The following is a 23031-nucleotide window of genomic DNA, read 5'->3' on the forward strand; positions in this document are numbered from 1 at the left end:
CTGTGAGAGTGCTTCTGTTCTGTGCATAGGACTTCACTTTTCTCTGGCTCTGTGCTCTGCAGTATAAAGTCAAACTATTGGCTTCCCTCTCTAGGTTTGAGAGCCTTTCAGCTTTAGCTTTTTTTGCGTCAGAGAACGTCCCTATTAGACACAGACTTTGGGCTTTTAGAGACCCAGCGTCAACAACATTCGTGGCGCATCTACCAGGCAGCCAGGCAGGCCTCGCTGGCTGAGCCAGACACACACCCTTGCCTGGGCTTTCTCCCTCACACCCAGCGCAAGGCTCCTCCCATCCCCCCTCCTTCCTAAAAGTTCTTTCAGTCCTCCTCCCAGCCAGCCTCTCCCCCTCTAAATCCGAGCCTAAAGGTGGGGACAATATTGGCAGCAAGAAACCCACGCGCTTTAACTCCTGGAGCTGCAGGCAGAGGGAGAGGGAGGCGGTCTGTGAGCCCAGTGCGCAGCACCTTCATAACCCCCACTAGTTAAACCAGTTTGCTCCTAGGCCATAGGACAGAAAAGGCCAGGGGAAGGGAGACTCTTTTGACCCGCAGGTGGAGGTTAACTAAGAAAAGGGGACAGTGCCTTCTCCTCTGGTAATACTCCTGCCCCATCACTCCACATCCTGGGAGTGTCCACGTCCCTCACTGCCTTCCCTGGGAGGTACCAGAGACCGGCCTGGCAGAATACAGCGTGGCCAAAGACAACTCAGTCTTCCCAACTGTCTGGAAGGGGGACAACGCCAGAGAGAAAGGGTTGGCATCATGGGGCCCAGGACACTGACCTCTGCCAGCTCTGCCCGGCCTCCCGGGGATGGAGCCACGGAAGCCTAGCAAATGGGAGGGGCAGAGACCCAGGCGTCCTGGGCCGCCCCGCCCAGTCCTCCCCACAGCCCCCCCCCCCCCCCACAGCCCCAGGGCACCGAGGAGGGAGCCGGGCAGGGGCAGGCGGCAGGGGAGGGAGGAGCGAGGGCGGGAGGGGGAGGAGGGAGCCAGGCAGGGAGGGAGGTGGGGGGGTAGGGAGGGAGAAAAAGAAAGAAAATATTTTCCGTGTCCCCGCCTGCGGAGTCAGTGTGCGGTTTGGGAGAAAATGTGTCGGATATTTTGGGGCGGTCACGTGGGCGGGCGGGCTCCGAGAGGCCCGGGGATTGTCCCAGCCTAGAGCCGTGCCCCCCTGAAGCCCCCCATTACCGCGAGTCACTAACACCGCCGCGCTCCATCCCCGAGACCCGCCCGACGCCGGGACCTCCGGGCTCTGCGGCCTTCCTACCCCCCGCCCTCCCCTCCAGGTGAGTCAGGCGGGGAAGCCGGCTTGCCCGACTGCTCGCCCGCCCGCCCGCTCTCCGGCCGCGTACGCCGGGGGTCGTCTGCTGAAATGAGCCAGGGGTGGGGGCGTCGGGAGCCTTGGGGTCCCTTCCCTCAGGGGGTGGCCAAATTTAGCTGGGATTACGATGAGGCTTCCTGCCCCAAGTTGGGGTCGGTCGTGACCTGGGAAGGGAAAAGGGAAGATTTTTAGACAGACTGAGAATGGGTCGGGTTGTCTGCCCTTGATTTTTTGTGAGTATTGAAGGAGAGCATTTAGCAAAGTCTTGGGCAAGCGAAAGAAACCTACTTCCTGTACTCAGAATGTCAGGGAAGATGGGTTTTCCTCCTCTGGGAAAGGATGGCATTCTTCCACGGGGTAGGGGGGTACTGAAGGGTGGATCTGATAGTCCAAGTACCCTTTCTCCAATGGAATGGCAGGGCTCTTAGAGGGACCAGGAAAGGTCTAGCAAGTGGGTCCTAGCTGTTTCTAGGTGGGTAAAGTGGTCTGTGTGTGGAGTTTGGACTGCAGACCCTGCATTCTCTCTAACCTATCCCTAACTGCACAAGTGAACCAACGAAGGGGAGCTCTTTTAGAATATTCTAGAAGGGAGGCCCCAGTGGAACAGAGGTAGAGCTATAATGCCAGCCAGGACAGTTTCCTGGAGTGCCACTGACAGCTCCTTGCCTCTCTTTTCCAGCGGTTTCCACCAGGTCCCTCACTTCAGCCTGGCCCAGTATGTAGGAGGGAATCTCTGCAGAGGCCAGAGGGTAAGAATATGCTTAGCTGGTGGTCATGAGGATGGGGCAGCAGGGATGTCTGACTCTGGGAGGGGTCTCAAGGACAAAATGCTCAAATAATTTCCTCTTGTAGGGATTAAGCCTTGGGCAGTTGGGATCCTATTCCTCAAATTTGAGGGTCCTGCCCTTATGGTCATTCTTCAGGTACTGAGTTGGGGTTTAAGGACCACAGCTGTTGTCAGTAAGGAGAAGACTTGGAAGGAGTTAAGGGGAGTGTGTGTGTCCTCGGTGCTCGGAGCTTGGTATTCCAATACCACACCACACACACACACACACACACACACACACACACACACACACACTGGCTTAGAACTGGTAGGCAGCACAGGACACGCCCCCCCCATCCCGGCACACCCCCACCTCTGGCTCAGAAAGCCACCTAACTGGCACCTCCAGTTCCCCCCTTGGCCCCACCCTGCCCGTGCCCTCTGATGCCCACACACATTCCACTGGCATTGCCTGCCTGCCTCCTGGGTACTGCCCCTCCCTGGGGCCAGTGGGGTAGAGGGAGGGCACCTGAGGATTCAAGGTGGAGCATCAAGGGTCCAGACTCCCCCAACAACTGCACAGAGCCAGGGAAGCTAGGTCCACTGCTGCCACAGGCTGGGGGCTCAGGCTAGAGTAAAGGATGCCGGGGTTCTCCGCCCATTCTGGAGATGGGGTCATGGAAAAAGGTGGTCGTGTTTATACAGAGGGGAGGGGGGCAGCGGGCGGAGAGCGACTGACAAGAGCAGCTTTGTTCCTGGCTCTGGAGCGGGCAGGGCAGCAGGGAGACGCCCCCCTCCATCCGGCAGCCCCCTTCATCCATGCCCTCCCCTCAACGCCACCTCATCTCTAAGAGAAGCTTTGTAAGAACCCTTTCCCCAAGTCGGTTGCCTGCCTTCTAGGTCGCACCATCTGAGGTGGCATCTTGGGAAGAGGGATGCGGTCTCGTCTTCTGCAGGTCCCACAAAGAACCAAAACAGTTAAGGCTTCATTTAGGATTCCCTTTGAGTCGGCACTATCCTGCTCTCTTCTACCTGGAACTGAAGTGTGCCCCCTTCCCAGAGAGACCAGATTTAGGAGAGAGGAATTCCTGTTATCTTCTTCATCTCTAAGCCTTCCCTCCCAGATAGTTGAGGAGGAAGGCCAGGGAGAGTTGTCCTTTGCTTTCAATGTCCTTGGTGAGGACCAGGAGCCTGAACACACCTTCCCCCACCTCCTGTTGAAGTCCTGTCCTACCTTAGAGGTCTGTCTCCCATCTGTAGGTAAGATGCCAAGACAAGGATGGTTGAAATAGCCTATTCCCAGTCTAAGCAGAATCTGGGAAAGATGAGGGGGATACTCTACCAGTTCATCACTCTTGGCATTGGAGGGGTTAATCCACTTGGAATGTAGCCCAGCCTGTTGAGCTATGGCCCAGGGGCCTAGGGGGCCCTGGACTCCTGGATCCACCTGAGTTTAACTTGGGATGAGGACCTCATGGACTAAGAGAAGGATCCTGAAGCTCTGAGTTAATACTGTAGGACTCTGGTGACATCTGGGTAAAGCTTCGGAGGGTCCTGGGCCTGCTGATGGCACCTAGTGAGGATTAGAGTTTCATTTACAGGTTTATTCCTTGGAGTCTGGAGTTTTAGAGAGATGAGAGTAAGAAAGAGGGGGGAAAAGCAGAGGTACAAAGACAAGGGAAAAGGTGCTGATCTTAGACAGTTTCTAACTGAAAGGGATGCAGAGGTACGTGTACGATGCCCACCTGTGCTCTCACTGTAGTCTTCTGTTCACTTTCGTTCGCTCTCCTGTGCACGAAGCTGCAGCCCGGCCCATTAACCTTCATGGTGGTAGGTGGTTCTGGAGATCCTGATTGAGGACCTTTCTTTGGCCACCACATGATGGTGTGCAGGACCTGGATTTCCCTTTCCTAGATCAAGGGTCAGGGGAGGAAAGAACATAGGGAGAATTTTTAGAAGTCCAGAGAGAGAAGGAGGAGGAGCAGCAATGTGGGCTGAGGACAAGGAGGGGGTTTTCTGGGGCTACAGCTCTCTCCTAGTAGGGCTCCACCTGCACAGAGAGCATAGGCAGTGTAGGCTGACTGTGGGACAATTGGTGACAGAGGAAGAGTTGGGAGGGGAAACAAGGAGTACCGAGGAAGACCGAGAAAGCAAATGATAATTAAAAGGCACGCGGGAAGTATGATTTTGACATAGTATTTAGCATGTGCCCCACTTTATCTTAAGCATTTTGTACATGATGAATTAGTGAATCCTCCAACCAAACAACCTTACCAACTGCTGGGTCCTATTATTCTCAAATGGTAGATGAAGAAAAAGAGGCACAGAGAGATTAAATAACTTCTCCCAAGTCCCCTAGACAGCAAGTGGGGGTGTCAGTTCAGGGAGTCTGCATGTGACCAGTACTGTACTCCCCAAGACTCAGAAGTTACAGCGGAGATATTTGCTTGCTGCTTCCATGGTAGCGAGAGTTTGAATTAATTGATTTTTTAATGTGCTTACTATTTATTTATTTATTTATTCTTCTCTCTCTCTCTCTCTTTCTTTCTTTCCTTTTTGGCAAGGTCTTACTGTGTAGGCCTGACTGGCCCCAAACTTGAGAGATCTGCCTGCCACTGCCTCATGGGTGCTGAGATCAAAGGTATTCAGGATAAAAGTGTACATTGCTCAGTTTGATTTTTTTTCCTGGTTCTAGGTATCGAACCCAGAACCTTGCACTTGCTACATGCTGAGCAAGTGACCCACCACTGAGCTACAAGCCCCTAGTCTAAGTGCTGTGTCTTGGGAGTCATGCTCTCTATTTTGCAGGACAGATATTAGAGCAGATGTCTGCTCCAGCTGGGATGCTTCCATCTAGGAACTTCACCAAAAGATCTCAAATCGTTATTCACCTTAGAACCTCAGTTTACCCTTCTCTGAAGCTAAACCGAGGAATTTCTCATAATGCATACAACTTTCTGCCCTGCCCACACTATGGAATTGCAAGTGCCCAAGCCAGGCGGTATGAGTGACAGAAGGACAGCCGCGCACGGCCTTGGGTTACACGGTGATTGCCATCATCTCATGTGTGTTTTTTCCTTTCTCTCTCTCTAGGACCCTCAGAGACCCATTGGGCAGGCCAGGCAGGGTGGGCACGGAGCCTCCCAGGCCAGGGCAGAGGGCATGGGCGGGGGCTGTAGCTGAAGACCACCCCCGCCCACAGCAGAGTCCAAGAGATTCTCACACCGCAGCTACCATGGCCACCAATAAGGAGCGGCTGTTTGCGCCTGGTGCCCTGGGGCCTGGATCTGGTTACCCAGGAGCAGGCTTCCCGTTCGCCTTCCCAGGAGCACTAAGAGGGTCACCGCCATTTGAGATGCTGAGCCCTAGCTTCCGGGGCCTGGGCCAGCCTGACCTCCCCAAGGAGATGGCTTCTCTCTGTGAGTCTCGGGGGTCTTGGAGAAAATAAGGGCAAATGGGTAGTGGGTGATATAGAAAATGGACACCCTTGCTGGAAAGGTGGGGAAGGAAGGGGGTAGTGGGGGTAGAGTTAGATGTATTTTGAGGATAGTATCTGTGAATGGTAGTTCTGTTCAAATATGAGCTGAAAGTGGAGGCCTAACACTGCCCCCTGGGCCATTCAACACAGAAGGGAACACAGTCCTGTGGACACCCAAGTGGGCCTGTGCACCTGGTGCCCTTCAAGGCTGCATGCGGTGGGGAGGGCAGACTGGGGACTAGAGACGCTGAGAAGTCAGTCGGTCAGCTGGGTCTGTGATGAAGAAGAGCGGTGGGGTTCTAAGGCTGCACATAGGAAGGAAACTTAGTGCCCCCACCCCACCCCCGGTGTGTAAAGACATGTGGGGCCGGGGAAATGCCAACAGGTCCTGAGGACAGGGATAACTCGGTGGCAAAGAGGTGGCTCCTGGTCCACAGCCTATCTAGACGGGAGCAAGGTTTACTCAGGAGCATCCTTTGCCTCAGCCACATGTTTCTGGACTCTTCCCCTCCCTCCAGGTCTGGAATAGTCCTCCCCCCCCCACACACACACACCGGAGATCCCTGCTTGTCCTGGGGCCTGTCCTCCTTAGGCTAGCATTTCAATGCTGCCAGCAAGTAAAGCCTGAGCTTCCTTTTTCCCTCTGGGATCTCTCTTTGCCCACTTGGTAATTGTCACTCCAGACCAGGACATGACAGACAGGGGTGTGGTAGGGGCCTCGGACTCCAGTTCCTGGCACAGGGCTCTGTGTATACAGTGATGGAGCACGGAGAGTTAAAGCGAAAGCTTTGCCAGGAGCAGGGAAATAGACACAGAAAAAGAAAGATGAAGGCACATTTTTTTAAAAAGATTTTATTTATTTGTCGTACATGTGTGATGAGTACACTGTAGCTGTCTTCAGGCACACCAGAAGAGAGTATCAGATTCCATTACAGGTGTTTGTGAGCCACCGTGTGGTTGCTGGGATTTGAACTCAGGACCTCTGGAAGAGCAGTCAGTGTCTCAACCACTGGGTCATCCCTCCAGGCCGAAGACACATTCTCTAGCATGGTGGTTCACACTTTTAATTACAGCACTCTTGAGGTTGAGGCAGAGATCTCTGAGTTTGAGACCAGCCTGGTCTACACAGAGAAACCTGTTTCAAAGAACAACAGCAGCAGCAACAACAAGTAAAGGTACAGCTGTCACACTGAGCAAAAGAGGAGAGCCTTTAAGGCGAAGGTGGGGATACCAGGAGGACTTCGTATATAAGGGCGACTAGACTGGGCTGGGAGCTCCAGTGGAAAGAGAATGCTTATCTGGAGCGTGTGAGTGTTTGTCTCGAGGACCATGTGTAGTGTGTGCTTCTACACTGAACTCCGTATTCCACAAAATTGTGAAGAATCAGGAGGGCTGATTATCAAGAATTTGTAGGGCTGCTGACCTGTGGTAGGGGTTGCCTGTGGTGTGGCTATAATACAGCAGAGGTTATGGGGTGGCATGCAGGATGAGTGTTTAGAAACTTCAGCTGGAGCCTTTCTCTTCCCGAGTGTTATTCCACGAACCTGCCCAGCACCAGGCAGTGGAAATAAGCCTCAACTCCTGCAAATGTATTCCTTTGTGGGGGAATCATACAACCTAATCACACAATCTTCCAACTCGGTTTCCCCAGGTTCTGTGGGAGGTAACAAAAGGAGCCGAAGCCAGAAAGGAAGAAGGGAAAGGCTGGTGGTAGGAAGACCACTGAGAGACATGGCTGGTACCCAGTGAAAGCCTCCTTGTGTTCCTGTATTCTAGATACGTGGAGATGGAGGTCAGGGTTCAAAGTGAGGTTAAGGTATTGGAAAGTGGCATGCTAAGCCCCATCCTCAAAGGTCGCCCTGAAGGACGGGGGACTGGAAGGAGAGCTCCAAAAGAAGAGCCAGCACCAGGGGAGGCAGCTGAGGAGGGTGCGGCGGGCTAGCATGGAGGGACAGGCCCAGGCAGAGAGGGAGCAGGTGAGGTAGGGAGGAGGGGAAAGCCTGGATCCAGACAGTATGCTTGGGGTGGAGCGTCCAGCTGAAGGGAAGGAGGAATCCTGGAGTTTAGGGACCCTTTCTTGGTGGGAGAGTAACCGACCAAAGGATGAGAGAGTGATGTCTCTGCTTTGATCCGCTGTCCCTTTTTAGTTGTAGCCATCTAATCACAAATGGGAGGGGTGGATCAGAGCCATAAATCTGACGGCACACCCGTACTCTCTCACCTACACCGGGAGCTCTGTCTCTCCTTACAACCTCTTGTTCAGTGTACCGCCCTCTTTCTCAGGATAAGAAGGGATGGTTTAAGGAGAGGCCTGAAGCTTCTCCTTGGGGGCTGGTTTTTGGATGATATTGAAGAGTCATCCCCTGGTACCATGGGGATATCCTTGGTGAGAAGAAGTCTTGCTCCACCTCTTGGGGCTCTCCCGGGCCCTCAGTGGGTGAGGCAGGCGGCTTAGAACCCTGTAGTGGAGGAGGGGAGAGGCGAGGGGAGCATGTGCTCCCGAGCTAGACAAGCATAGACCTGTGTGCATGAAAGACAGAGGGAGTGCATGCGCACGCGCACCTGTGCGTATGCATGTGTGCATACACGCGTGTGAGCAAAAGGCCAAGTGTCCGGACTCCTCTGTGTAGTTCTCACGAACACCGATGTGTAGTATAATTGCCTTTCCAGATTACAGGGGCAGAGTGTGTCAGCAGAGAAAGGATTCCGTGGTCTTGAAGACCTGGCCCAATTTGTCCTTCAAATATTGTGGTGGTAATAACCGCCATGGCCGTGGGGCAAGGAGCCCAAGCTCCACCGTACTAAGTTACTTGGGGACACTGAGAGCAGGCTGGCACAAGGAGAGAAGGATTTAAGCTGGAGGTGCCCAGACCTAATCGGGGGAGGGCAAGCTATACAGGTGCAGACTCAGAGAGGGGCCAGGCACGAGGGGAAAAAGTAAGGAAAGAAAGCCGTGGCAGAGGATGGTGGCACGCCAGCGGCAGCGGAGTCTCCTCCAGGAAAAGCCCCCAGTGGCTGCCTCTTTCCCCTCCCCTCCCAGTCTCTCCTCCTCCTCCGGCTCCAACTCCAGCCCCAGGCCGACACAAACGGGGCTTTGATTGCAACAGGAAACCTCTCCGGCGGGGGGAGCTGAGCTTGCCGCCGCTGCTGGGGCCCAGGCGGCACCCCCCCTCTCCTGGCCCCCTACCCTGTCCCAGCCCCCATCCTGCCAAGAGCGCCCTCACATCCTTGGTCTGGGCCTCACCCTCCCTTTCACACCTCCCTCTGCCACCCCCTCCTTGTCTTCGGAAGACCCCTCCCAGAGCTCCTCAGGTGGGACCTATCCCTTTAGGACTTACCCTTTTGGGCGGGGCCTACTTTGGTTTGAAATGTCCCCTTCAGTTTTTAGAGTGAGACTTTGGAAGAAAAGGAGGGTTATTAAGCAGAAAGAACTCCAAGCCAGTGATCCTCAAACGTAAAGGTGGCAAGACAGAGAGAAGGAGGATTTAGCTGTCCTGCTCCCCCAACCCAGCCCAGGCCAAACTCACTTTTTTTTTTTTTTTTTTTTTTGGCCAGGGACTGGTAGAGCTCTGAGGGGTGACCAGGCTGGAAGCCTGAGTGCTATTGGCCTTCTCGGTGGGGGAGGGGCACATTCTTTGCCCCCGGGACCATAGCTTTTCCAGGATCTAGCTGGGAGGGGGTGCACCCTGGTGGTGGGGATCATAGGGAAGGGGGTGAGTCAGGCACCAGCCCCCTCTTCATACCCTTACCAAGGCTGGTGGGGAACATCTGGTTCCCATGAAATGCTAGAGGCTAATGGGTCTAATTGCCGCAATAAGGGTTGGGGGGTTGCTTTGGGGAAAAGAGGGGCACTAGATTCCCCCCATTTTGCTTTCTATCCAAGGCTGTACTGTGTATTGAGCAAGGGCTGGGGTTGGTGGCATAGTCTGGTCTGCTACCTTAATACTCTTTCCCAGCAGTGCTCTCAAAATACACACAGATGGGGTGATGAGAACTTGGGTGCATCTGGTGAAGAGAAAGGGGGGACTTTTGAGAACTCATGGCTTCCTGGAGCCCTCCCCCCCCAACTCTTGTGCCCTCCTCCCAACCCCCTCCCTGTGGCCTGGCCACTTCTGGTTCTAATTACCAACCAGGCAGGCCTGACTTAATTGGGACCTTTCAGATTTCGGAGGGGGAAGGGGAACTTACAAGCCTGAAGTTGACTCGTCAAGGCTCTTTTTTCCTCGTTTTTTTGGGGGTACTCTTCATTTTCTACTTTTTTTCTATACTGGTTCTATTCCGATCTAGGCACTTAGTCCTGGACTTTTCTGTTTTGTTTTGTTGGGGGGTACGGTTGGATTCAGAAATGGAGTGTTGGACATTATGGGAAAGTTCACATTAGGTTAGAAAGATCTTGTCTTCCTCTTCATGCCTGCTGCAAGCTCCCAGTTTGCCCGTCCACCCCAGCCCACCATCGCCATCCGCATTTTAGGCCCTCCCCTCCAGCCCTGCTCCCCCCCCCCCAGTCCCTGGCAGCCTCCCGTTCCCCTCCCCCGTTCCCGCCTTCTTTGCCTACTCTGGCACCCCTTCCTGCTTTTTTATTCTTCCAACAGGCGCCCCACTCTCTCAGCACCCCAGTGCGACCCCGACTCGGTACAGCAGATTCTTAGAAAAGTGCGCCCCGCCCTGGCTCAGCCACAGCCGCCGGGCGGGGGAAGGGGTCGGGCCGGGCGCCGCTCCCGCTCCCGGGCGCTCCCCGTGTGAGCCGCGCTGACAGAGCCGGCTGGGCCGGCCCGCCAGGCGGTCGGGCGGTCGGGCAGCCGGCGGGCGGGGCACGGGGGGAGGGGGCGGTTTCCGGGAGTCGCCGCCACTGGCGTTGTCCCGGGGCCAGGGTCCCCGATTCGACGCGGCCAGGCCAGGGCAAACTTCTGACGTGGCCAACCCCCTCCCTTGAGTGCGGGGGGGGGGCACTGAAGGTGGCACCGAGGGAGGGGCAGCTATTTCCCATGGTGGGGTATAAATGACCCTGAGCAGTGAATGACCAGCAGGGCAGTTACTGGCGAAGGGGAGGGGAGCTCTTAGCACAGTGGAAACTCGGGGTAGGGGCAGTTGTCATTGGGAGGGATCAGTTTCGTCTGAGTTGCAGTTTGGTACTGTAGGGACAGTTTAGGGGGCAGTTTGTGCTCTAAAACTGAAGTCGGGTTCTGGGAGAGGGCAATGAGGGAGGTAGCCGAGGCACTTTGGGAGTGTCAGTCGCGGGATAGAGCTTTGGGGACTTTGAGGGAGGCGGCCCAACCCTTAGCAGAGGAAGGATAGCCGGAGCTAGGAGGGGTAGACTCCGCTGCGCTGGAGGGGGGGACTCCGCTGCGGAGCTGGCGACGGCCTGGGCGGGGTGGGGCGGGGCCGGGTCAGGAGGAGGTGAGCGCGCCCGGCCACCCGCCCCGAGGGGGGTTCCCGGAGAGTTCACCGCGGGAGCGCGCTCTGGCCCTCGGACCGGGGTGGGAAGATCGGGAAGGAAGGAGGCGGCAGCGCGCACTGAGCCACAGGAATGTACAGTTCTGAAGCAAACGCGCGCGCACGGGAGCGCGCGCGGAGGAAAAAGGAGGAGTCGGGCCTGGGAATGAGGGGGTGGAGGTAACGCAGGTCCTACGGGTCTGGAGAGCTGCGTAGCGCAGGGCGTCTCAAGGTTCCCCTCTACGCGGCCATTCTTAACACCCTTGCTTGTGTTGACTTGTATGCCGCGGAAAGGATTGAAGGGAGGGGGAAGACGCTGTGAAAGGAAATGCACATATTTGATTCCTTCACTCCTTATCCCTATCCCCACCTGGGCACGCGCCTAAGTACAAATGTGTTCAGACCCCCAGCTAGTCGAGAGAGCATAACTGCAAGCATTTTTTTCCTGAGCCAGGTGCGCTTGCTCAAATTCTTGCACCTATGAATGTTTGTGCGTGCAGATATGCGTGTGCACTATTGCACGTTTGCAAATTTGTGGTGCCTGCCAAGATAAATGCTTGCACAGATGTATGTCTGAGCAAGCGCGTGCGCCGCTCAGCTAAGTAGACGTATGTGTATGTGCGTGTGCTCCACTCCCAGCTCTGCTCATCTCGGTGCCCGGCCCCTTTCGCTCTCCAGGCCCCACCCCCATCCCTCTAGGCTCTGCATTTACAAAAGGTCTCCACAGAGCTAGCTAGCTGCCTAGGCACCCTAAGTGAAGCGGACGGAGGCAGAAGCTACAGCTTTGCCTTCGTGCCCCGCCCAGTTATTTTCCCTTGCTGGGGATCCCCCTCTTCCCCGCCCACCCCTTACCCCCCATGCATCTCAGCGCCCTATGCTAGCCCTCCCCCTCCCCCCTCCAAGAGCGGGGCGCTGCGGGGGGAGGAGGGGGAATGGGCTGCGGGTCCTTGGTGTTCTAGCACCCAGTTTCTCTCCAAGCCGGGTCGCGATGTACGACTGCATGGAATCGTTTGTCCCGGGTCCGCGAAGGCTGTATGGGGCGGCCGGGCCCGGGGCCGGCTTGCTACGCAGAGCTACTGGCAGCTCCTGTTTCGCCGGACTTGAGTCTTTTGCCTGGGCACAGTCTGCCAGTCTACAGTGTAGGTATTCGAGCTCGGAGATCGGGTATTGGGTGCACGAGAGGTTGGTGCTTACTATTTCCGTGTGTAGAGTTTGGGACCGGGGCTCAAGAGGGTATTCTGGTCCTTTCTATGTGAGGTACTGGCCCTTTAAACAGGAGGGCCTCCAGAGTCTGTCTCCTTTGCGTGTGTTCTCCAGTGTTTGGAGTATATGTGGTTTTTATGGTGGATGTTTAGCTAGGGCTTTGGTTGATGCCACTCCAGAGTCCCTGGGTGAGAGACCGATGTATGTTGCTCGTGTGTCCTCCAGTCCTTAGTCTCGGAAGGCACCCAGCACTGTGGGTAGCGTTTGTAGAGAAGTTGGGAGCATTAACAGAAAATACAGAGCGTGTGAATCCCTGGCTTGTGCAGACCTACAAGACATGGGTGTGGAGTAGGGGGTTTCTCCACACACTGTCACCTTCCATCTAGGTTGGCAGATGTTTGAAGCCCAAAGTGGAGATGTTTGTGGCTTGAGGCCGGGAGGGCGTGTGCATTGCGTGGCTGCGGGGGCGGTTTTGGAAAGTGCTGTGTCCTAGAGTGCATCCTGTGTGCTCTGCTTTTTGGGGTGCAAGGGGTGTGCACAGAAGAGTGAGAAAGCTAGATTCTGAGTTCATCCTCATAAAAACAACACAAAACCCCTGGAAGTATGTTATGTATTTGGATGTCTTGACAGATGACTTTTTCTGCTGATCCAACACCACTTAAGCAGGAAGAGAAAAGTTTAAAGTCAAGTGTGTGGAGTGTAGGGGGGGTCTGGACGTGACAGCTGGTAGGGGATAACAATCGTAAGGCCCCCAAATATCCATCTTCCCCCTCTCTGTAATGGGAGATGCCAGGCATGGGGCCCTGGAACCCCTTTCCAGAGCGGCAATAAAAAGCTGGGGATGGAGAGGCCGTAAAAATAAAGTCCAGATGAGAGGCGGCTTTGAAGCCTGGGCCACAGTGCCTGGCGGGGTGGGCTTTTGGAAGGGGCTGAGAGAGGAGCCTGGGACACCCCCCGAATTTACTGGGGGTTGGCACTGCACTCACAGTCTGGGTATGGATGACTGCAGACCTAGGCTGGGGGGGTCACGCTGGGAGGGGGCCGGCAGCGGGCGGGGTGGCTGGCGCTGGGGGAGTGCGCACGCCGGGTCACTGAGCCCCCGCCAACACGCCTCGATCCTTGGCACTCAGCAGCGCTGTTTACAAGTTCAGATTTTTTTTTTCCTGTCCTAGGGCAGAGCACTCAGATTTAACTGGGATAGTGGAAAGGAAGGTATCAAACAGGAGACAGTACTTTGGGATTGGGTGGGATAAGAATTGGTGTACTATTTAAAGGCTGACGATGGAACTCGTGCATTGCACCAAATTCCTATGAATTCTTAACCTTGCCATGCCCAGTATAATAGGGAACTATTGGGCACATTGGCTGGCGTCTGAGTTAGCAATATGGGGGGGGAGGTGATGGTGGTGGCTGGGCAGGGACAACATATATTCTTATTTAGGCCTCTGGGGAGATTTTGGTCTTGGTAGCTCAATATTTTTGCATTTCTGTTTGAACCAGTAAGTTTGACCAGTAATGGGCACACTGAACCAACTATATACCCCCTGCTGCTCTCAAAGGGAAGGTGGTTTAGAATAGAGCTGGATTTCGTGTTAGTGGCATTTGGACAGAGACTTTGGTGTCCTGGTGTTGTGCTGACTGAGTGTGGTAGTAGAGCTGTTAGCTTGTAACTTTGTGACTTGTCACCCACCAACATGAAGCATTTGGGGCTTGATGTCTGTGAGTCCCTCTGTTTAAAGGTCCGGCCCAGGCGAAGGCAGTGCCCACTGTTAGTCTGCCTGCTTCTGTATCTGTGTCTTGTTGGCCTGCAAAAGTGTGTATCTTCAAGGAGATCTTGTGCTAGATTGTGAGTCCAGGCGGCTCAAGCTCTGGGCCTTGCAGCTGGGAGCGTTTACAGCCGGTTATAAAGAGTTTGTTTGAAGCTCCGCTCAGCCTGGCCAGGAATTTCCTCAATTTCAGCAATTTGGGCTTTAAAAGGAGAAAACCCCGAGCCCACCCCCTCCTCCTCAGCAGGGGCCCCTGCCTAGCCCAGGAGCTGCATCCCAGCGCAGAGGTCTCAGCTCTATGTTGAAGAAGGGATCCCTGGATGTCCCAGAAGACCCCCGCTAGCTTTGCAGTGCCCTCCACCCACAGTGCCCTCAGAGCCATCGAATGGCACTTTCGGATATGGGGCGGGGGGGGGGGTGGCTGGGGATGTGCCAGAGGGGTGCTGAGAGAGGGTGGCGGTGCCATTGGGATGGCGGTGCCATTGGGATGGGAAAGGCTGCCCAAGGGCAGGCTCTCTGGGGCCTCCGTCTTGTAATTGGCTGGTTCTGCCTGCCCCATGCCAGCCTGACCGCACCCAGGCCTTGCGCAAGAGAGGAAGTGAGGAAATGAGGCAGCGCTCTGTGGGTAGGGAGGGCGTCAGTGCAGGAGAGAGTACCACCCCACGCACAGGCCTGCGGGTCAGGCACATGTCCTGTGGACCCCAGATTGGGCTGCCTGTGAAGACCTGAAAGGCCTTCCAGGCTTTCCCAAACCTCCCAGCACCCATTCAGGCAGCTCCACCCCCAGACTTGAATAAACTCCCTGCACCCTTCCGCCCCCTTTCTCTTGAGGAGGAATCTAACTCCAGCAGGATTCTTATGCTAATTGAGTGTGTGGGGGGTGGGGTGGGTAGAGAGGGCTTCCCTCTTTGTAAGGTGGTGGAGCTGGTCTGGAACCCCCAACCTATGGGCTCTTCTGTCCTCTCACTACCTTGGGTCGTATGGACTTGTGACCAGGTGGGTTGCACTGCGTGGGAGGAAGGATGCACACAGGAGGTGTGTTCAAAGGACCCCGGAGGTTTTAAGGATATCCCCAGCTCCACCCCCTTTTCCCCCCCAGACACCCCCACTTCCAAATGCAGGCAGCAGGTCCTGCAGGCTGGATGATTTTCAAATGTCCTGAGCCTCCGAGGGTGAACCCCACCCTCTCCCAGCCTGTGGCAGGCTTGCACTCAGCAACCTCCTGTATAAAGTGTGGGTTCCCCTACTCTGGGCCTTGGCTAGGACTCCATATCTACTACTGTTTTCTGAAGCAGTTCAGGAGTGAAGACTGGCTCAGAAAGGGTCTGGGCAGCTCCCTTCCCCCTCAGCTCTGTTTACCCAGAGTCACCTGGCTCTCTGCTACACCCACACTGCTCCTGGGTGAATCCCTCCCTGTCTTCCTCTGCAGCTTCTTTCACTAAAGACCACATAGCTATCGATGGTCAGAGCCCTGAGAGCTTTGGCTCCCTGCGTCAGCTCCCCCGACACTGGGCCGGCCACTTGGCTACTAAAACGCAACGCGCACCTTCTGACCTGAGAGGTCTTTCAGCCAGGTGCCAGCTGTAGGTAGACTGTGACTGCTTCACTTGCCTTTACATTTGCTGCCTCTCCCCTCCCCACCCCGCCCCTGCAACCCCAACTGCTTCCAGAGGCCAAGGATGGTGGAACTCTGGGGTCACCAGAGTCAGGAGTGACTAACCCTTCATTCAGCTCTATGCCCTCCCTCCCCCTTTTTTTAAATGTGTGTGGCATTCTGTCTGTATGTATTTTTGCGTGCCATTTTTGTGCCTGGTGCCCACAGAAGCCAGAAGAGGGAACTGATTCCTCTAGAACTGGAGTTACAAATGGCTGTAAACTACCATGTAGGAATTGAACCCTGGTCCTCTGGAAGAGCAGCCAGTGGCTCTCACCTACTGAGTCCCAACCAGTCTTCACCTTTATGTTTACTGGAACAGAAGCAGAGAAGTGAACTCCTAGGTCGACCTCGGCCTGGAATGTGTAGAATTGAACATTAATGTAAAAGAGCTAGCCTGCAAGGATGGTGTGGGGTGGTAGGGGGCAGTGGTGGGGCCTAGAATCCAGCAAGCTACTAAGAGTGGTGGCCTGGGGGCCTGGGCTTTCCGGGGAGTACCTGCTAAGGGCTTATGCACAGGAGTGACAACAGTGGTCACCAGCAGGTCCCAAGAAAGGGAGGCCACGGGAGGAGGGTACGTCCGCTCATCTTCTGGTGCTCTTCCTTCAGCGGTGGAGACCCAGAGCACCAGCTCAGAGGAGATGGTGCCCAGCTCTCCCTCACCCCCGCCACCTCCTCGGGTCTACAAGCCATGCTTCGTATGCAATGACAAGTCTTCCGGCTACCACTATGGGGTCAGCTCGTGTGAAGGCTGCAAGGTGCGTATATGGTGGGGCAAATGAGTTTAGGACCCAGAGTTACCTGGGCTTGCTGTCAGAGACAGGAAAACAAGGCTGGGAATGTAGCTTGGTAGGTGGAATGCTTGTTTAGCATACTCAAGAACTCAGCAACACATCAGAGACCCTCCCTCTCAGGTCAACGCTCTAGAGGCAGAGGCAGGCAGATCTCTATGAGTTCGAGGCCAGCCTGGTCTACAGAACTCGTTCCAGGACAGCCAGGGTTACACAAAGAAACCCTGTCTTGAAGAACCCAAAAGTAATAAATAAATGAATAGATAAATAAAAATTATTTTAAAGATGGGGGACAAAGGTGCTGTGTTCACATGAGGCTTTTTTGCCTGTGTGGGATGAGGGACTGCTTTGGGCATAGATGATTAACTGATTGGGTGAGGTGCTGAGGGCCTGGCTCAGTGGTAGAATGCTTGCATGGTGTGCAGAAGGTTCGATATCGCACACACACACACACACACACATCACACATGCATACCACATACACACACCCCACACATACATACTCCATACACACACACACATGCATAACACACACACACACATCACACATGCATACCACATACACACACCTCACACATACATACTCCATACACACACACACACACACATGCATAACACACACACACACACACACACACACACGACTAGTCAGGTCTAGGTAGGGTCGGTTGTTTTGTTTGAAAAATACTGGTATTCCCAGCACCTGGTTTAGTGACACTCCTGCTCCCAAATTCAGGGCTTCTTCAGACGCAGCATCCAGAAAAACATGGTGTATACATGTCACCGTGACAAAAACTGTATCATCAACAAGGTCACCAGGAATCGATGCCAGTACTGCCGGCTACAAAAGTGTTTCGAAGTGGGCATGTCCAAGGAAGGTAGGCTCTCTCCCATGCTGTACTATTGCGTGGTTGTCTCTTTTGCAGTCCAGCTTCCCTGACCCTGAGGCCTAGCCTGCCCGCAACTGCTTTCTTCTCCAAGACCATTCCCATCAAATTAGCTCCCTTCACCCTGTAGGCTACAGTCTTTTACACTCTTCGCTCTCCTGACTGTTCTTCTGAAACCTGGCACTAAGGGTTTCTCTTCTGTTTGGTGGAGCAGGAGGGTTGGGCTCATCCCTTCCCTCTCCTGTTCTTTCACAGGACAGATCCTGAGATGGCTCTGAGCTGGCCCCTCCTTTCCACCCCCCCCCCACCATTGTGCTGCCAAAGCTATAAGTGGATATCCTGCCTGCATATCCTGCCCCCCTCCAACCCCCAGCGCCTGCAGGGCAACCGGAAGGGCAGGATGGAGCCGAATTGGCCTGGGGAGGGAGCGTGCCTGTAGGCTCTGGGTGGGGCTGGGGCAGGCCAGCCTGGAAATCAGAGCTTATGGGGCAGAGAGGGAAACTAGGGCACTGACATGGATTCTTAGTGAGGACGGAGCCCATCGACCTAGGATGAGAGAGGACATCCAGGAGGAGAGCCTGATCCTTCTCTTTGCCTCCAACCCCAAGCTGTAAGGAACGATCGGAACAAGAAGAAAAAGGAGGTGAAGGAGGAGAGCTCCCCCGATAGCTACGAACTGAGCCCACAGTTAGAGGAACTCATCACCAAGGTCAGCAAAGCCCACCAGGAGACTTTCCCCTCGCTTTGCCAGCTGGGCAAGTACACCACGGTGAGGAGTGAGCAGAGTCTGGGTGAGGGCGCTGGGGGAGAGAGTGCCCAGGGGGATCCTTCATGGCTCACGGCTCTCTTCTTCCCCACAGAACTCCAGCGCAGATCACCGGGTGCAGCTGGACCTAGGGCTGTGGGACAAGTTCAGTGAGCTGGCCACCAAATGCATCATCAAGATTGTGGAGTTCGCGAAGCGGCTGCCTGGTTTTACGGGACTCAGCATTGCCGACCAGATCACGCTGCTCAAGGCCGCCTGCCTGGACATCCTAGTGAGTTAGGCGGATGAGTCCTGAACCACTTTGACCCTTTCTATCACCACCACTGCCACCACCACCACCACCACCACCACCACCACCACCACCACCACCACCGCGCCCTTTAGCCTTCTCTTTTTGTCTTAGCCGTTGCCTCCTGGTTTGCCTAGCCTCCCTTTTCCAATCTCAGACCTCTCTGCCCTACTCCTTACTTACTGGGAACTAAACTTACTTAGGAATCCTTCCTCAGGGGCAGCACTAACATCATCCTTACCCCCAACCTCCAGATGCTGCGGATCTGTACAAGGTATACCCCAGAGCAAGACACCATGACATTCTCGGATGGGCTGACCCTGAACCGAACCCAGATGCACAATGCTGGCTTTGGGCCCCTTACAGACCTCGTCTTTGCCTTTGCTGGGCAGCTCCTGCCCCTGGAGATGGACGACACGGAGACTGGGCTACTTAGTGCTATCTGCCTCATCTGTGGAGGTGCGGGGGCGCCCCCTGGTGTCTGCTTGGGCTCCCTCTCCCACCAGACTCTGTCCACACTCCCTGGCCAAAGTGGCAGGGTCTTTTCCCCTTGGAATTGTTCCCATTGACCTATCCTACAGACTTCCCAGCTTATGTACAAGCTTTCTGGCTAACCAAGCCAAGGGAAAAAGAGGGAGGCGGAGTCCGGAGAACTCAGCTACAATGCTGAGATAAGAATTTAGTAGGGGTGATACCCTAGAGCAGCGTCCTCGCTGAGGGGTAAACACAGGACCTTACGTCAGGGGAGCCCTGGAGGGAGGGCTTCGTAACAGGAGTAAAGGGCTGATGAGACAGTCTGCCTTTGAGCCCCTCAGCGTAAGGTCTGTCAGGTGTCAGCCACCTGTCACTGTGTCCTACCCTTCCTCGTCCACTGTTCTTGTATAGACCGAATGGACCTGGAAGAACCTGAAAAGGTGGACAAGCTACAGGAGCCCCTGCTGGAAGCCCTGAGGCTTTATGCCCGTCGACGGAGACCCAGCCAACCCTACATGTTTCCAAGGATGCTTATGAAAATCACGGACCTCCGGGGCATCAGCACGAAGGGTTAGTTCTGAGTCAACTCCCTCTCCCTCCCCAGATCAGCAGGTTTCCTGAGTCACACAGGTGGACAGGCACAGGCAGGGAGATAAAAGAACTCGGAATTCAATGACCTTCATAGAGTCCTAGCTTGATGACTACATCCTAATTGGCAGATTTTTTGAGATTAGGGACAAATTCTTTTCTGTTTCAGTTTGGCTACTGCTGTGCATGCGTGTGTGCGTGAGGGGAGGGGGCTGGGAGAGGAACCCCGTGCCATCCATAAACTAGTCAAATGCTCTATCTAATTGACAGCCCACCCTCTTTTACTTTTTTATGTCTTTTTTTTTTTCTGTTTAGAAACTAGATAGGCCAAACTTGATCCTACTTCAGAAGGTTATTATAAGGACTAAGTACCTACACTACCTTGAGAATTAAAAGCCATGCATGGTGGGTGGGTCATGCATGTCATTTCAGTATTAGGGAGGCTGACGCAGGAGGTTTACTTTGAGTTCATGAGTTCAAGGCTGGTCTGGACATTTTCACCATCACAGTGCTTATAACATCATGGGTATTTGATAAACACCATCATAAAAGTTATTAAGAACCGGCCTTGCAACAGCTGAGGAGCTCTGGACATTAGAGTCTGGCTGCCATTCCGGGTAACGGAGCTGGAAGATGCATAGAGTGTGGTCTTCAAAAAAATATTTTACAACTAGGAGTTGATGGTGGCGCACACCTATAACCCCAGTCCCCAGGAGGCAGAGGCAGGCAGGTCTCTGTGAGTTCGAGGCCAGCCTAGTCTACAGAGTAAGTTTCAGGACATCCAGGGCTACACAGAGAAACACTGTCTCGAAAACAAAAACAAACAAAGACATGTTTTATGATTATTTATTGATCAATTGATTGATTATATATGAGCCGTTCTTGTCATTGCATGATGTAAGGATTAGGGGGTGGCTCATTCACAGGAATAATTTCTGTTCCACATTGTGTGTGTGTGTGTGTGTGTGTGTGTGAGAGAGAGAGAGAGAGAGAGAGAGAGAGAGGTGTGTCATAGCTTGTGTGTGGAGGTCAGAAGGCAACTTTGTACAGTTGGATCTCTCCTTTCAGCTTTATGTAGGTTCTTGGATCAAAGGTTGTCAGACCGTGTTATCACATTATACGCTGAGCTGTCTGCCATCTCACAGACCCATGGTTTTGAAAAGATGTTGAGCATGGTAGTGCACGTCTTTAATCTAAGCACCCAGGAGGCAGAGGCAGGGGGATCTCTGTGAGTTCAGGACTAGCCTGGTTTACACAGTGAGTCCCAGGACAACTATGCATAGAAACCCTGTTTTAAAAAAAGAAGAAGAAAGGAAAGAAGGAAGGAAGGAAGAAGAGATGCCAGAAGGGCTGGAGAGATGGCTCAGGTGCTAAGAGCACTGGCATTTCTTCTGGAGGTCTGAGATCAATTCCCAGCACCCTTATGGTGGCTCACAAACACCTGTAATGGGATATTATGCACTCTTCTGGTGTATCTGAATACATTGTATTCACATGTATAAAATAAATAAATAAATAAATCTTTAAAAAAAAATGGAAAAAGAACCAAAGAACTGAAGCTGCACGCTTTGTCCTGTACCTCTGACACCAAGGATGGCTGGCAGGTTTGAGGTCACATGACAAAGGTCGGAGCTAGCCAGGGCTCCTGTCTCTAAAAACATCAAAGAAGAGGAAGTTTGAGAATGTCAGCAGGTTAGGTGACTGAAGGCAGGGAGGGAGCACCACTAGGGAGCACCACACGGAGGGAGAGGGCAACGGAGGGAGAGGGCAACGTCGATACCCAGAAGTGGCAGGTCTGAGCTGGGAGCATCTGAGAGGCAGAGGCCACCCCATGTGCTCCCGATCCTCTTTGCACTTCTGCGCTCCCAATCTTCTTTGCTTCTCTCTGTAGGAGCAGAAAGGGCTATAACCCTGAAGATGGAGATTCCAGGTCCGATGCCCCCTCTGATCCGAGAGATGCTGGAGAACCCTGAGATGTTTGAGGACGACTCCTCGAAGCCCGGCCCCCACCCCAAGGCTTCCAGTGAGGATGAAGCTCCAGGGGGCCAGGGCAAAAGGGGCCAAAGTCCCCAACCTGACCAGGGTCCCTGACCTACCCCACTGTGGGGTTGGGCCCCAGGCAGCAGACTGACCATTTCCCAGATACCACCAGTGACTGGGGGAGGACCTGCCCCGCCCACTCCCCACCCTTTCAATGAGCTCGTTGTTTTGCCAAAGTTTCTAGGGGTGCCTGTGTTCATCCCTGTCCTGTTCTAACCGGCTCCCTCTATAGTCCTGAGGGACTGCCACGCACCTACCAGAAGAGCCGGAGAAGGGGCGAGCCTGGGTCTAGACTCTTAAAATCTCAGCACTGCCTTTCGGATTCAGGCCACAGGCTCCCCACGCAAGAGGAAGCCCCGCCTTCCCACAGCCCTTTCCTCTGCCAGGTGCTTGGGCCTCTGGGAGCAAACAGGAACACTAGAGACCAAAAGGGGGCCCCTCGGGGAGGGCTGAGCCCACCCTTGTGCCCCACCCTGAGCGCCCGCCCAACGCTGTGTGATGAACCCGCGGCGCTCAATGCCCTCAGTGCCCCATCCTAACCCTCCTGCCAGGTGTAGGGGCAGGCTGGGGCCTGCGTTTCTGGGGTGGGGCCTGCGGGGGAAGGGAGAAATGTGAGCCCATTCTGCACCTCTGCTGAAGTACAGCAGTCATCCTGGGCCATCCATTTTATAAGCCTCTGCCTTACTCCTGTCTCGAGCCTTGGCCTCTAGCCCTCATCTCAGCCATCAGGCAGGGCCCTCCTACACTACAGAGGGGCTGGGGTCCCTCTCCTAGTGCCTTCTACCCTTGACCCCCCAGAGCAGCTTGGCCCCGGGGAGGGGAGATGCTGCTTAGCTGATCCCACCCTGACCCAGAGGAAGCCTCTATTTATTTATTAGCTTTTGTTTACACCCTGGAAATGACCCCTTCCTCCAGGGGTCTTGGGAGGGGGAGCCCAGGGCCTCTGTGACCCCCTTCTTTTCTTTCCCCAAGCCCCCAGTTTATATTTAGCTGCCAAATAAGATTCCTGCAGGCTCCCCCTTTTCTCTGGGGGGTTAGGGTGCTGTCCCCTCCCCTCTGTTTACATCTCCTACCCCGCTGTTCGCATATTGCTGAGTTTTCTATTTTTGCAAAATAAAGTGATGGAAACTCAATCCTCCTGGTGTGGATCCCTCTAAAGTTGGGGAGGTGAGCTGCAGACCTGGGGGAGGAGCTGGGCCCAGTGGCGGAGCTGCTAAGGGACTTTATAGTTTTCTTAGGGGAGCAGAATACCTATGGGCTCGTGCTCCACCTAGGTGTGTGTTTGCCTGGGATCCTGTGGGTTCAAGCTCCACCTCGGTGTGTATTTGCCTGCTTTGGCCAACAGTTATCTGAGCTGCCATTTGTTTAGCAAGTTGTCCCTGGACAGACCTGCAGCACACTCAAGCTCCAGTGTTTTTAGAGTTTGTTTGTTTGAGAAAGGGTCTCACTGTAACTCAACCTGGCCTCCAACTCCTCCTCCCTCAGCCTCCTGAGAGCTGGATCACAGGCCTAAGCCACCACTCCTGGTCATTGTTGAACTCACTCTTCAGGGACCTCTCCCATCCTTGGTGACCTC

The 23031-nt window shown here is 54.4% G+C and overlaps 1 protein-coding gene across 2 annotated transcripts; it reads left to right on the plus strand.

The window, feature by feature from the left end:
• Nucleotides 1-1041: 1041 nt before the first annotated feature.
• On the plus strand, nucleotides 1042-22588 carry Rarg (retinoic acid receptor gamma). 2 transcript variants are annotated; one of them, XM_052160580.1, is made up of 10 exons: nucleotides 1042-1285; nucleotides 2000-2069; nucleotides 5180-5505; nucleotides 16230-16378; nucleotides 17148-17289; nucleotides 17907-18067; nucleotides 18159-18335; nucleotides 18608-18812; nucleotides 19239-19397; nucleotides 21307-22588. In XM_052160580.1, the coding sequence occupies exons 3-10, from the start codon at nucleotides 5322-5324 to the stop codon at nucleotides 21504-21506; spliced, it is 1377 nt and encodes a 458-aa protein (XP_052016540.1). In that variant the 5' UTR covers nucleotides 1042-1285; nucleotides 2000-2069; nucleotides 5180-5321; the 3' UTR covers nucleotides 21507-22588. The 2 variants fall into 2 exon arrangements, with proteins under 2 accessions (XP_052016540.1, XP_052016539.1); XM_052160579.1 differs by lacking the exons at nucleotides 1042-1285; nucleotides 2000-2069; nucleotides 5180-5505 and adding an exon at nucleotides 11786-12136.
• Nucleotides 22589-23031: the final 443 nt, after the last annotated feature.

The sequence above is a fragment of the Apodemus sylvaticus genome, chromosome 17 (assembly GCF_947179515.1).
Source record: "Apodemus sylvaticus chromosome 17, mApoSyl1.1, whole genome shotgun sequence".
Classification (NCBI taxonomy): Eukaryota; Metazoa; Chordata; class Mammalia; order Rodentia; family Muridae; genus Apodemus; species Apodemus sylvaticus.